General features: G+C 38.8%; 1 protein-coding gene across 4 annotated transcripts in view; it reads right to left on the bottom strand.

The window, feature by feature from the left end:
• Positions 1-13,409, bottom strand: part of DLGAP2 (DLG associated protein 2) — a 312,584-nt gene that overhangs the window by 63,514 nt on the left and 235,661 nt on the right. For all 4 annotated transcript variants that reach the window (XM_026845663.1, XM_026845660.1, XM_026845661.1 and 1 more), the window contains one exon: positions 10,669-10,880. In XM_026845663.1, the coding sequence (XP_026701464.1) occupies positions 10,669-10,880 (212 nt within the window). The remainder of the gene's footprint in view (positions 1-10,668; positions 10,881-13,409) is intronic.

The following is a 13,409-nucleotide window of genomic DNA, read 5'->3' as shown; positions in this document are numbered from 1 at the left end:
TCTGATAGCATATCCAATAGCATATCTGGGATAGCATGTCACCTTGATAGACAGTGAATGGGAAAGATTAGGCTGCATATTCCAACAGCAAAAAATAGAGTAAGGCAAAAGGCATCAGTTCAAAAAAGAATTCCTGTTTAGCAGTTTCTAAGAGTCTTGCATCACAGCCTCACTTTTCTTGCATTTCACTAGTCTGCAAAAACTCAGGCCTCTGTATCCAAACCTCATATGCCCTGCTGTTCCTATCTGAAAGCTGTCTCTTCCCCCAGCCCTAGAACTCTCATTTACCAAAACTCCGAAGTACAGCACTCCTTCATTCTTGACCAAATCAAACCCTAATCCTTACTGCTCCCTAGAATCTCCTTAATTCCCAGTTCACAGTTGTCCTGCTCAAGGTCTTCCAAAACATCATCACAGAAGCCAGCGTTGGGCCACTTATCCTAGTTCTGTTCTTTGCAGATTTCAAAAGTACCTTTAACACCTCTACCTGTCAGCGGAGTCCAGCTCACCCCTGCTACAGCCATCTAACCCTACCTCCTCACTGGGGACATTGGCTTCCACAAAAGCACAAACTCTTCTCCTGGACAAACTAATGGTTCTTGCCCACATCTCACCAAGTATGAAGTTAGGAACAGAATGGTGGAAAATAACTGCTGGAAAATACCTCTTACTTTAGCCCTACAAGCAACAAAATGTACTAAAAACCCAACCCAAACCAGGATGTTTTTTTACTCTTTTGACTCCAGAAAGCAAATTTCCTTCTGTGTTTTGCCATGTCTTGTAACTGTCCTTAATAGGACTCAGTACAGTAAAAATGTAGAACGAAGTTCAAGTAAATTAGATAATGTTTGCCAAGAGATTTCCAGAGACTGAAAAGCACAGCTAGATCTTCTTATCATTTCCCAATTATGCCATTGTAACAGAAGATTTGTAAAAATATTCAGAACATGTTTTAATGAAAGGAACAATCATGTAAACGAATCCAATAGCTACAGTCAAGCATTAACTAATGATAAGGGAAGGACTTATTTCCTCATTTTTAGACATCCATTACTTAGGCATCTATTTAGGCATCTATTTCCTCCTCTATTAACTGTGTAATTTTAAAAGCAGTAAGATGCTTACTTTACTTTATAAGCAGGAACTAGCTAAATTTGGGTTGGTGTTTTTTTGGTGTTTTTGTTTGGGTTTTTTTTTTTGTTTGTTTGTTTCCTGCATTGCATTTTTTATATAACTTTTGTAAAGTTTCTATGACCATGGGTAGTTTCTGAAGCAGCCCGACGACTTCAGCGTGGATTGCTGGGGGCTCTGAGGCATTCCCGCTGTGGTCTGTGCCATACAGCTTTCACCATTCACTTGAACTATATCACTTTGTGCAGCACTCAGCCCATGCTTTGTCATCACTGAGTTCAGATGCTTATGAACCTCCAGGATGGTTTGTGGTGTGTTTCCTGAAGTCTCTTGTCATTGCTGTATGAAGAGTATTACTGTAAACTAGAATTACAACACTCAGTACTGTATCATGACTTATGCGACCATTGCATGTTTTGCAGAAGACAAATTGTTTTGTCATTTGGTGAAAAGGTATATACGATAGTAAAACAACATGTTTTCACTTTTTAGGACACCTTGAAATGCCAGATTTAGGAGCTGTCGTGGGTTTACAGCTTATAGCTAAAACAGGGTCAAAACAAAACAAAGAAGCCTCCTAAATTATCCCTACAAATTCAGACTCCTGAGCAGCAGTACTTGACAGTAAAGCCAACCCTAGTGGGAACATGGGGTGTATGAGTCCTAAGCAAAGGATCTCTGTCACGCTGATTTTTTTTTCTTTTTTTACTGTCAGTATTTTATTTTCTAGTAAGTGATTGATATTATATACTTTTTTCATAAACCTAAAAAAAGTATGAACATGATGCCAACAATGCAGTAAATGTCCTACACTTGCCAAGGTCATTTCTTGATCTACTCACATTCAAAATAGTGATCACTCCCCAGAGTACCTGTTCTCTGTCAGATATCCAGCCACCAGTGCACCCTGGGTCAAGAATGTACCAAAAGTGAATTAAAATCTTCCTAGGCCTCTAAAAGTTGCAGCAAGAAAGTAACTTCCTGACTCTGAATGGTTCTATCATGTTTAGTAAGAGCATCAGGTATAAAGTCAGTCCATTTTCCATCAAATTAATTTTTGGAATAGTGATATTCTAAAATCGTACTTTTTTATTTCCATGATCATTCCTGCATTTGTCCAAAAATCTGAGAATGAATGGGAACATTAAGGAAAGTACAATCACTTCGGTTTAAATCAGTATATGTAATTCAGAAGTATCATTCTGGGACAAAAAGATAAAATTTGTAAAAGAATTCATCTTGAGCACCTAAAAGGGAGGTGCATTAGGATTAGCAAAGTAGCATAAGTTATCAAAACCTATTTTACTGAGAGATTTGCATTTCAATGGATATTCATTTCTCTATCTGGATCTATCTTAACTGTCTTTGTAGGTACATGAAATAACTCATCGACCAGAATCTAATGATTAAGCTTAGCTAGCAGTGTCATTGTATAGCAGCTGCGAGTCACACTGTGTCTCCGTGAATCCCTGCTGAAGTCAATAGAGCTCTGCAAAGGGGCACAGATGTGCCTGCGTGCAGGGGAACATTGGGGAACTTAGAATATAGACTAAGTCTGATTCTCCCTTCAGAATAGCACAACTGAAAGTACACATAAATCTGGTGAATTTATCTGTAATGAATAAATTCTTTTCTAATCTTTGCCAAAGAGCTTTGGAGCTTCTCTTTGATCAGATAGATATGAGAATTTGGGCCAAATTAAACTTTCAAGAAGCCTTTATTTTTCATCATTGACGCATAGCCTTTTTTCAAAAAGGTGCTTGAAAGATATTGAACCTATGATTTATTACAGAAATATGTTAGGAAAGAGGTGGAGACTGCTGTTTCTGTCCTTACGAAATGCCTACCAATCACTGGTAGGAGAGAACCTTTCTCGCTGGTAAGTATTTAGGGATTTTGTACAACATGAACCAGAAGAGAATGAGAGGAAATCATCCGGAATAGTTAAACAGTCTGGTGGTTTGATCACTGCTTGCAAAGATACAGAGAATGTAGGCTCAGTCAGGCCTATACTCCATGCAGAATGTGCATGCAGTAAAAAAATTGTCTGATGTGGAAAATCTAAACTCAGAGCTATTGTTTGTAAGAGGTGACAGATGTGCACATATAGCTAATCCTAAAAGTCTTGTTCCAATATCCTATTTTGAGCTGGCCCTGGAGCATAGGGCACGAACTGCTCAGCAACAACAAAACTCAGGCAGATGTTATGGCAAAAAACGAGAGACATTTAAAGCATCATGTATGAGTTCAGGAAATGGATCTAAGGATCTAGGCAGAACTCAAATATTGGTTGCATGTTCCCGAATCCTGTTAAGGAACTGAAATATTCATAATTTTCTTCAGGAAGCTCTCTGACTTTTGTTTTCTTTTATTTGGTTTTGGTATGCATACATGTACACATGCAAAAAAACATAACTAGGCAGAACAAATGTAGACTTCAGACCATCAGGACTCACTAAAGCATCTGAACATGAGCTTAATTTAAACATACAAGTAAGTCCATTAGAAACAATAGGTCAAAAGCAAATAAGTGACCTTTTCATGCCGAAGTTGAAGACATTAATGAGACTATGTTAATTCTGTGGAAAAAATGAGTTGAATTGAAAGAAGTGTATATGTAAGATTTCTGCTTTTTAACCAAAAGCATCTTAATTTTCAAATCATTGCCTGAAAAATGTTTCTACACACATACTTTATAGTCTCATTTAGTTTTTATTAAAAGCTAAACAAATGAGAAAGGCAGGTCTTGATCCTTTTCAGATTAAAAGTAAAACTAACATTTGTTGAAAGCAGGAATTAACAAGCACTAGAAACCAGAAACATAATTTCCTTTGGATCTCAGTATTTGTACTTGTAAGACTGGCCTGAATCTTACTGCATTTTCACTGCCATCCATCACATAATTACATCTTTCTGACAAAAGCCTGTTTTATTCCTAGGGAGACTCTGCACTTTGTTCAGAGCCTTGGGATCCACCTTTCCATCACTAAGCCAGGGTAATACATTTCAGCCCTACAACATAAAGTTGATATTCACTACAATGAAGCAGGAGATTTGGGCTCAATTACTGCCTGGGTTTCACACTATGCTGTTTCTAAGAGAACAAGGTGCCTAACGCTGCTTAAGAGCATTTCCTATTATTCTGCAAAGGAAGAAAGGATGGGGACCATCTTTTGACCCCATAAAAGATACTTCCTAGGTGTAGCCAGATGCTGCCCTTCATCAGCATTCCCTCTTAACCCTGTGGACTAATCTAACCCATATCTTACTGACTGCAGCAGAGAACACTACCACTGTGCCAGTGGCCCACTGATTGCATTATTAGTTTGATAAGGCTTTGTAATTAGACCTCAAACTCTCCTCAGTAAATCTCCAATTTCACCCCTCAGAGACTCAGAGTAGATGCTACTACACTATAGGGCCTCAGAAAGCTACTAATGAAGTGTGTAATGAGGCTTTTTAGAGTCAGAGATTGAGGAAAAAACAAAGATAAATAAAAAGCATATTAAAGATGAGAGTTACTTTTCTAGTGATTTTCTCCATCTTTTTTATTGAAAATATTTATCAGGAATGCTTCAAAACCATTCCTAATTTAAAATGCAGCAGAAGAGTTAATGGTGAATTGAAGTTTACCATTAAATATTAACAGAGGCTTGTATCACTGGTGTGCAGCAATGGATAACATTGAAATAGGACATTAATTTCTCTAGCAAGGATGCTGTGCTTAAACTCTTAATCGATGAAGTTATTGCAGCACACTCACTTCTCCACATGTGCACACTTACCTACAGCCTGCATTATCAAAACTTTTTTTTGTACAATCTGCTCACATGCCTTCCTGTCTGCTCACCCATCAGCTTAAGGTATCTGGACTACCAGCGCCACAGTAAAGTCTGCCATTAAAGGTTCACAAAACAAAAGTACACATTGCTGTCACTGATTTTATTCTGTTGCAGCTTAACCTATTTCATCTTCATGTTTGCAGCATCTAGTTTCCCATGGGTCACTTCAGAGCATAATGGAAAACTTCAGCATAGCGTGACTATTCATTCGTGTGAGTGATACCAGTTTGATCTTCAAATAGAATGTATTAACTTTTGGCTAAATGCTATTGTTATCCCTTTTGACTAAATGGTTAGACAGTTTTCAGAGTCTTTTGCAATACTTTAAGAAGGAGATACTGAAAACTTGCTATTTCTACAGGTCTATCCTGTTCATTTACATAATCAGTATATTAAGTACTCTTTTCCTGAAAACAAGAAACACCAAATAACCAGAGTATTATCTTCAGTAATAAAACTGCTTTTCCATCACATAGTCCCAAATTCTTGTCCTCTTTTCAGCTTTCCTTTCTAGATCCCAGTGTCTCTAATCCTTCCATCTATCAGCTTGTTTTTGTCACAGAGAAATGACATGTACTAGGTTGGAAGGACACCCTTACAAATCACATGGCTCAGTCTTTCTCCCAGGACTGCACAAAACTTATTTAGGACAGATGTTCCCTTTGTTTCAACTACCAGTTCCATAAACTGTTCAGCTGTTTTTGACCTTTACTCTAAACAAAAATACCTAGCAGCACATTACCTACCTTCTACAAGCTACCTTCTGCAAACTACCTTCCAACACAGTTTAACTCCATCCCCAGCAGCATCACAGCACATCAGAGAAAAATGGACTGAATGGAAAGGACTTGCATTTCACCTCCAGAAGACCAATATTTGTTCATAGAATACCAAAACTGACGTCTGAAAAATTTTGTATGTCTAATCAAAATGCCAAAAAAATTTTTTTTTTTTTTTTCTCCTGGGACTACTGGGAGTCAAGATAATTTCCACAATAAATGGGATTGCTGGCGCTGTTCCAAGAAATCAAAAAGTTGGAAAGGAACCAAATTCAAGTATGTGTCCTATCTCTACCACAGCAAGCTTTATTGCATTATATTTCACTCAAATGCAATTTCATAATAATAATAGATTATACTGGGCTTCAACTTGATGTTATAGGACTAAGTAGTGCAACATACTATCTAGTTTGAAACAGCATTCACAATAAAATAATTGAAATTAATTTATCTTCAGTCAGTAATGTAGATATTTAGGTGCATTTAATTTTTGAGAAATACAGCAAAACTTGAGTTCACTTAGGCTGCAGCTATACTCAGAAACAAGCTAGGTCTGTTACTTGACCCTTTGGCCAACTGACTTGTATGGTTAAACTTCCTTATCCTATAGAGAGCGCAGATGCTTCCAACAGGGTTAGTCCCTGAAGCATGCCTGGGCACTATCTAGAGGAGAGCCAGGTGGCCTATGTGGAAAGCAGGCTGGGGATCATCCTGGCTGTACTGGCAGTTTGACAGAGGTGGTGATCAGATGATGGTGGTTGGGTATATGCCCTGCTTCTGCTGTCTGCACAAACCAGCAGTGGCAGACCTTGCACTTCCTTTTTATTCCCACTCAGCGTAAAATATAGTCCTTTCCAAGAGTAACTTAAAAGAAATTATTTCAGAATTTTAACGCTTCTTTTAAATCAGTAACATTTACCTATTTGTATGTTGTTAAATAAAATAATTTATTCAGATACAAATATGAATTTTTATTGTTTATGAATTTTTAATGTTCAATTTGCTGAATCTTTGAGCAACACAAAACCACAAAATAGGGAATTACTTCTGTCAAGGTAGAAATAGAAGAACTCCTTGCAAAGATGCCTGATGAAACTCAGAGGAGAAACATGCACACATATTAGAAATCTGTTGAAGGTTAAGTAAAGGCTTTTCTAATTTTCATTTTATCCTATTCAGGATAGTGATAACAAACTAGGTTTATTCTTATAAAATCCACCTACATACGTTTTGCAGTCAATGCATGGTTTTTACACCACCAAAATTATCAATATTCAGGTTTTTTTACAGGATTACTGGTGCTCTGTCAAACCCCAGTGCTGAGCTCTTCTGTCACCCAAGCAGAGGACTAAGAGCATGAGCCCGGTTTCATTTCTGTGCATTAGCTCCCTCCTTCCTGATAAACAAGCTAAAAAGCCAGCTAATGCAGCTGACATCTTGAATTATGTAATTTCTCATAATACATACCAGAAAAGCTATTCAGCCCTGCTATACATGCAGGAATGCTGTTCCAAACATTGGCTCTGGCTCAGCAGCATGATCAGTGGCACAAAGGGTACTCAGCATGCAGTGGGGATTACTGAGCTGTGCCAGAGGAGGAAGGAAGACTCCATAACCATCATCCCTTGCTACAACCTTCATAGAAATCCACCAGATATGAAAGGTAACCACAGTGACAGGGAGACAGAGACATACTGGGAGGAGATGGCTTGTGGTGAAAACCCAGGTTTAGGATCAGCACTTTGTATTCCTGTCAGACAATAAATTTTCTGTCTGCTTTAAGACTGCTGAAATTCACAGATTTTTGCAAGAAAGACATACAAGAACCAGAATAGCTGTCACATTTCTGCCTGACATTCACTAGAAAAAAAAGTATGTTAGGATGGCAGATTCAAGGTGCTGACCCTCAGTTTAAGGGAAAACCGAGGATTTAAAAGATATCTGTCAGCAGCAGCCTGACTGCTCAGTTATTCCTAGTGCAGTGTTTGTGACATATTCTTAACAGACCCCCTAATAATATTTCACAGTATTACAAAAAGCTTCCTCCTTTTCTGACTCCAGTTCATGGTAATTATGCCATTGAATCCTTTGGGGCCGTGAACAGGCACAGCTGTCAATCCCAGAATACTGCATCAGCATCACACTCGTGTTTTAATCAATTATGTTTTGAGCAGTGTATTTTCAATACATGGAAAACTGACAGAAGACACAACATTTAGTATTGGCCTACTAATAACCACCTGCCTTCAGGATTTAACAGATCAGAAAGACTTTTTTCCTTGAAACATATTCTTTGTTTGAATACATATGTACGTCTGGATCTCTTTTATAAGTTGTAGGTGTCTAGGGCAGTCACTGAGACCTGCTGCTCACAGGAAAATTTGTGCTGCTATTTACATTCACTTGTGGGAGGCTGTCCTGTTTTCAGCCGGGATAAAGTTAAATTTTCTTGAGCTGGGAGGAGGCACAGCCAGCTTGCCAGACCTGGACTGGCTATTGGAGTATTCCATATCATGTGACATTGTGCTCAGTATATAAAGGAGGTGGGTTCTCTTTCGCTTCTGTGTTTGTGACGGTGGGATCTTCTTTCTTTCGGGGTTTCTGGACAATAGGGGGATGGGTATTGCTTGGTGGGTGGTGAGCATTGTGCTTTACCTATTTGTACTTCTTATTATTGTTATTGTTTTGTTTTATTACCATCACTAAACTGTTTTTTATCTCAACCTACGGGTCTCCTTTTGTCTGTTCCCTATTTCCTGGGGTGGAGTCGAGGAGGGTTAGTGACCAGCTGCCTGGTGTTTGGCTGCCAGCCAAGTTCAAACCATGACAGAAGCCCAACCACAGCTGAAAACAAACCAGAATAGTATATATTTTATTTGGTCTAAGTACTTGGAAGGTTAGAACTGTATCTGAAAAAATATTTTAGTCTGTGGTACTACAATGGATATGACATACCCTCCAAACCAGGATGGGTGCATCCAAACTGCCTTCTGTGAATGACCCCTGGCCTACACCAATGACCAGAACTTGGCCAGGCAGTGGCTGGAACAGTGCTAACAGACCCAGGCAACAAGTCAGCGAGGGACCACTCCACAACCTTGTCAGTGTACATGGTCAGGTTTCTGTACTCAGGTCTGTGTTCTGGAAATGGTTAATTTACCATCAGGAAGACATCTGGTCAATGTGTGGAAGTCTGAGAAAATCACCTGTCTCCTCTTTTCCTGTTGCCTCCAGAAGGGTCATTCTTAATAAGCCACAGACATTAGACTACTCTCCCTTAGCACATTTTATCCCACAAGGATAACTGCCCTTTTGCAACACCCACAGCTTTCAGATCCATTTATGAGAAAATCCAAGACTGAAGAATTCACAACACGTCTCCAACATGGCTCAGAAATTATGTGCTCCTCATTCTGAAAGGCTTTGGCTCCCACTGATATATACTCACCAAGCTGAAAATTAACCACCTTTTTTGTTTTCTGTGGACTTTTGAAATTTGAACTGAACCAGCATGCCTCAAACCCAAAATTCAGTGCAGATACAGTGACTGAGGATATCAAAAATTCAAATGTTACTTCCAACCACTGTCATTTCATTGTCTCATCTTTGGAAACCAGCCAGGTACAGGTTTGCCAGCAATACTTAACATTATAGGCCATGTTTTCATCATTGAAACTAATATTCTAGCAAGTCTTTCAGATTCACATTCAGAATTTGGCTCAGTTACCTAAACATAGGTCTCTGGCACTCTTCGAGATGCCATTAGGTATCCTGCTTGGATTTAGTTGCCAATCAAGAGCAGAGACCTGTCAGTCTTGTTTCATGGTATCTCAGAAGCCTTACAGCAGCTCATGGTACAGACTCCTTTGTGCATATGAATTGAGCCTACAGAGATGCATGAGTAAACTATACAAAACTACAGAGTTTAAAATGTTCTCTTCAATAATAATGAAAGTTGATGGTTTTCTTCCAGACTGCAATCTAAATAATTTAATTTAATTAAACCAAAACCATTATTGACTAAGGTTTTTGTTTTATTTTATGAAAAGGTGAGTCACTATGGTATACTATGCATAGTAGTACTACTTACAGAACAATAAACAACTTTTGATCAAAGGTTGCACTCTTAATTTCTTCATTTTATGCATTTCTTCCAGGCAAAAAGATCAATTTTCTATGCCGTGAGAAACACCCAGTCACATTAATTGAAGCTTCAGATTTGAAATAAGGCTACCACTCTGAAACTGTCTTCAGGAGTATACTTAGAGTTTAGTTGTAAAATGATACAAAGGATAAAATGGAGAGAAAAATAAAGATCTATTTGAAAACCTATATAACTTCATTTTATAGTTTTAAAATTTGCTTTAGTTATTTAATAGATCATATTGTAGGTAATATGAAACACACACACATATCCATCCCTACCTCCCAGTCAAACAAAACCCTCCACAATGTGTTTAAATACACAGCTGATACATAAAGCATTGTACTGATAAAGAAGTTGTAAGATGCTCAACATAGGATACAATTATATATTTGTTATTATATCTAGTATAGAATAGAGTGTATTTTCTATTTCAGTGAAAGCAATGAAACAACAAAGACTTATATTATAAAACAATCCTTCTAGAGAAAAAATATTCAGAATTTTAAAATTTTGATTAAAAACCAGCTATATTTCAGTAAACATAAATCTTTCTGAAGTAGCAGGTTTGTTATATGAATGGAGGAAGAGTTTTTCATCCAGTAATCACAAGAAACTGGCTAATTTTAAAACAAAGACTCAAAAGTTGGCTTTTTAATTACAGTATCATATTTCCTCATGGATACTAACTAGTATCAGTAAGATACAAAGAAAAGTTACCAAGTCATGGCAACCTTCAGAAAGGTGTTTAACATGGTATAGCGAAACTTACTTTTGATGATCTCCCAGTGGTCTCTGTCCAATGGATTTTAATAGCGACTCTGGTCGAACTGTTAATTTTGGTGATGTCTTGGGGCTAGTATCAGAGTCTCCACTTTCTTCATCTCCCATGGCCTTAATATAGCTCCCACTTCTCATTCTTCTGCAGGGGATCTCTTCATCTTTCCCACCAGCTGGGTATCCTCCCCATTCATCCTGAGGTACCTAATGGAGAACATAAACCACACACAAATGTGCATTATTCTTTTCATATACTTAAATACTTCCTTCAATTTTTCCTTTTACAAAGACAAGCAATGAATTTTTTATTCTTCAGAAACAGATCACTTAGAAAGAAATTTCTAAGGTTCCCAAATGATTTAGCAATTTAATTCCAACTTCAAGATAGAAATTTTCCATTTATAAATGTTGGAACATAAGGAACAATCAAGTCATGGTTTGTGAGCTGAGATGCAATATTTATTTGTAGACATGCTTTAAATTGCAGGAAGGAGCTTAGCTCAACCTCTTAAAAGTTTGCACACAGGTTTCCAGCTGACAAACAGTAAGTTGATCAGGTGTCTCAGACCTAAAACTCAACGAAAACTGAGCACTTCAGAGTGTTATACCAATTCTTCTTAAATGGGGCTTTGGCTGCTTTTCAGGAAGGTGGATGAAATATTTAAGTTAAACTAAGCTGTAATTTTGGTATAAATGGATAGGATTCTGATTTAAGGTAAACTTCTGTGGAAAAAAAAAGTGGCACTTAGACATTTTTCTTAGTTAGAAACTGAAAAATAATTCATAGAGAACTCTAAAATATCAGGAACATAGCCAGTTAATTATTAATAATTTTGTGGAAGGTGCTTTCATGCAGTTGATGTGATTTTTCAAATAATAAGATTGGTAGTCAGATAATCCACAGCTGGTGGATGGATAGCTCTCTGCACCACAAATTGGCAGAGAATTGAGTAAGAATATTACAATCCAAAGTGAAATCAGCCTTATTTTAAGATTTATGGTTAAACTCAGCAAGACTGTTTCTAACAGTATTCCTCATTCTTTGCTTTTTGTTTAATCTTCCAAGGTGCCGAGTCCTCTGGTCCTAATCCAGAAACACACTTAAGCATTTGCTTAACTTGCAGTATAAGCAACTCTCTGAAATTCATTATAATGACTCATGATTAAAAAGAAGGATGTGACAGAGTACACCAGTGGACCAGAACTGATGCACTTGGCAGCATCAAATCCTTGATCAACAAAATGACTTCATATATATTAAACAGTACAATGACTTTATTTACCAATATACTGTAAATCTGAAATTCCAGTTAAACATATACTGAGGACATTTTGCAAAGCAGGATGTCTAATAAAGACTTTCAAGTCATATGTGAGTCCTTCTGCAGACAGTTCACTGCAGAGCTGAAGAAAATGCTCCTATTGGTTTCAGCAGTCTTGGGGATCAGATTTAAATAAGAGCTGCCTGTCATCTTTACTGCCCTTTCAAGGTACATGAATTAGCCACACACCAAGTGAATGGACTTAATGCTTTGAGTCCCAAAAAGGGATTAAGGAGGAAATGCAGTTTTAAAAGATGGTGAACAAGTAAAGATAGAGATATTAAATCAAAGAAGCAAGATCAGGAGAGAGAAAAAAAAGAGAGGCTGAAGATTAAGTCAGATAAGAAGAGATGAAACAGATCACACAGATCCCCAGTGGGATGGTGAAGAGAAAATAAGGCTCGGGGGTTGAGACAAGGACAGGGAGGGCTCATGCACTAATTATGGTCAAGGAAAAAAGACATCTATTTACACTGAACACCACCACCACTACTGATTTACCAATCAAACAGAGTAGGCCCATATCTTTAAAACACCTTCCCCTTACCCTGCCCTTGTTCCTGGGCTCAGCTTTACTCCTGATTTCTCTACCTCCTTCCCCTGAGAGGTGCAGGGGGATGGGGGTTGTGATCAGTTCATCACCCGTTGTTTCTACTGCTCCTTCCTCCTTAGGGGGAGGACTCCTTACACTCCTCCCCTGCTCCAGCGTGGGGTCACTCTCATGGGAGACAGTCCTCCAGGAACTTCCCCAGCACGAGTCCTTCCCACAGGCTGCAGCTCTTCACAAACTGCTCCAGCGTGGGTCCCTCCCGAGCGCTGCAGTCCTTCAGGGACAGACTGCTCCAGTGCGGGCTTCTCTCAGTCCGGCCTGCTTCGGGCCCAGCCCCTGCTCTGGCGTGGGGCCCTCCGTGGGCCGCAGGGGCACAGCCTGCCCTCGCCACGGGCTGCAGGGGGGTCTCTGCTCCAGGGCACCGCCCCCCGCCTTCTTCACTGACCTTGGTGTCTGTGTAGGTATTGCTCTCACATCCCACTCCTCTCCATACTGCAGGTTTTCCCCTTCTTAAATACGCTATCACAGAGGCACAGCCACCATTGCTAACCGGCCCGGCCTTGGTGCAGAGGTGGGTCTGACTTGAAGCTGGGGAGCTTTGAAAAGCTTCTCACCAGATCCACCTCTGTGGCCCCCTGCCCTGCTACCAACCCTCACCACACACGCACAAATGCGACACACAAGGGCCCGCTGCAAACCACACTGTGCAGTTTTCTGTGCTAAAGCTGAGTTATTATGTTCTGTCTTAATAGTATTTTTTTTTAAAAAAAAACTCATAACTTTTTCATAGAATAATTATTTTGGTTTGAAATCTCTTCATTTTAGCCCAAAGATGATTAGATAGAAAGTTTAGAAAGACAT

This window comes from Athene cunicularia (assembly GCF_003259725.1).
Source record: "Athene cunicularia isolate RWA chromosome 3 unlocalized genomic scaffold, athCun1 chr3_part1, whole genome shotgun sequence".
NCBI lineage: Eukaryota > Metazoa > Chordata > Aves > Strigiformes > Strigidae > Athene > Athene cunicularia.
Note: the sequence above shows the minus strand (reverse complement) of the source record. Positions and strands in the feature narration are given on the sequence as shown.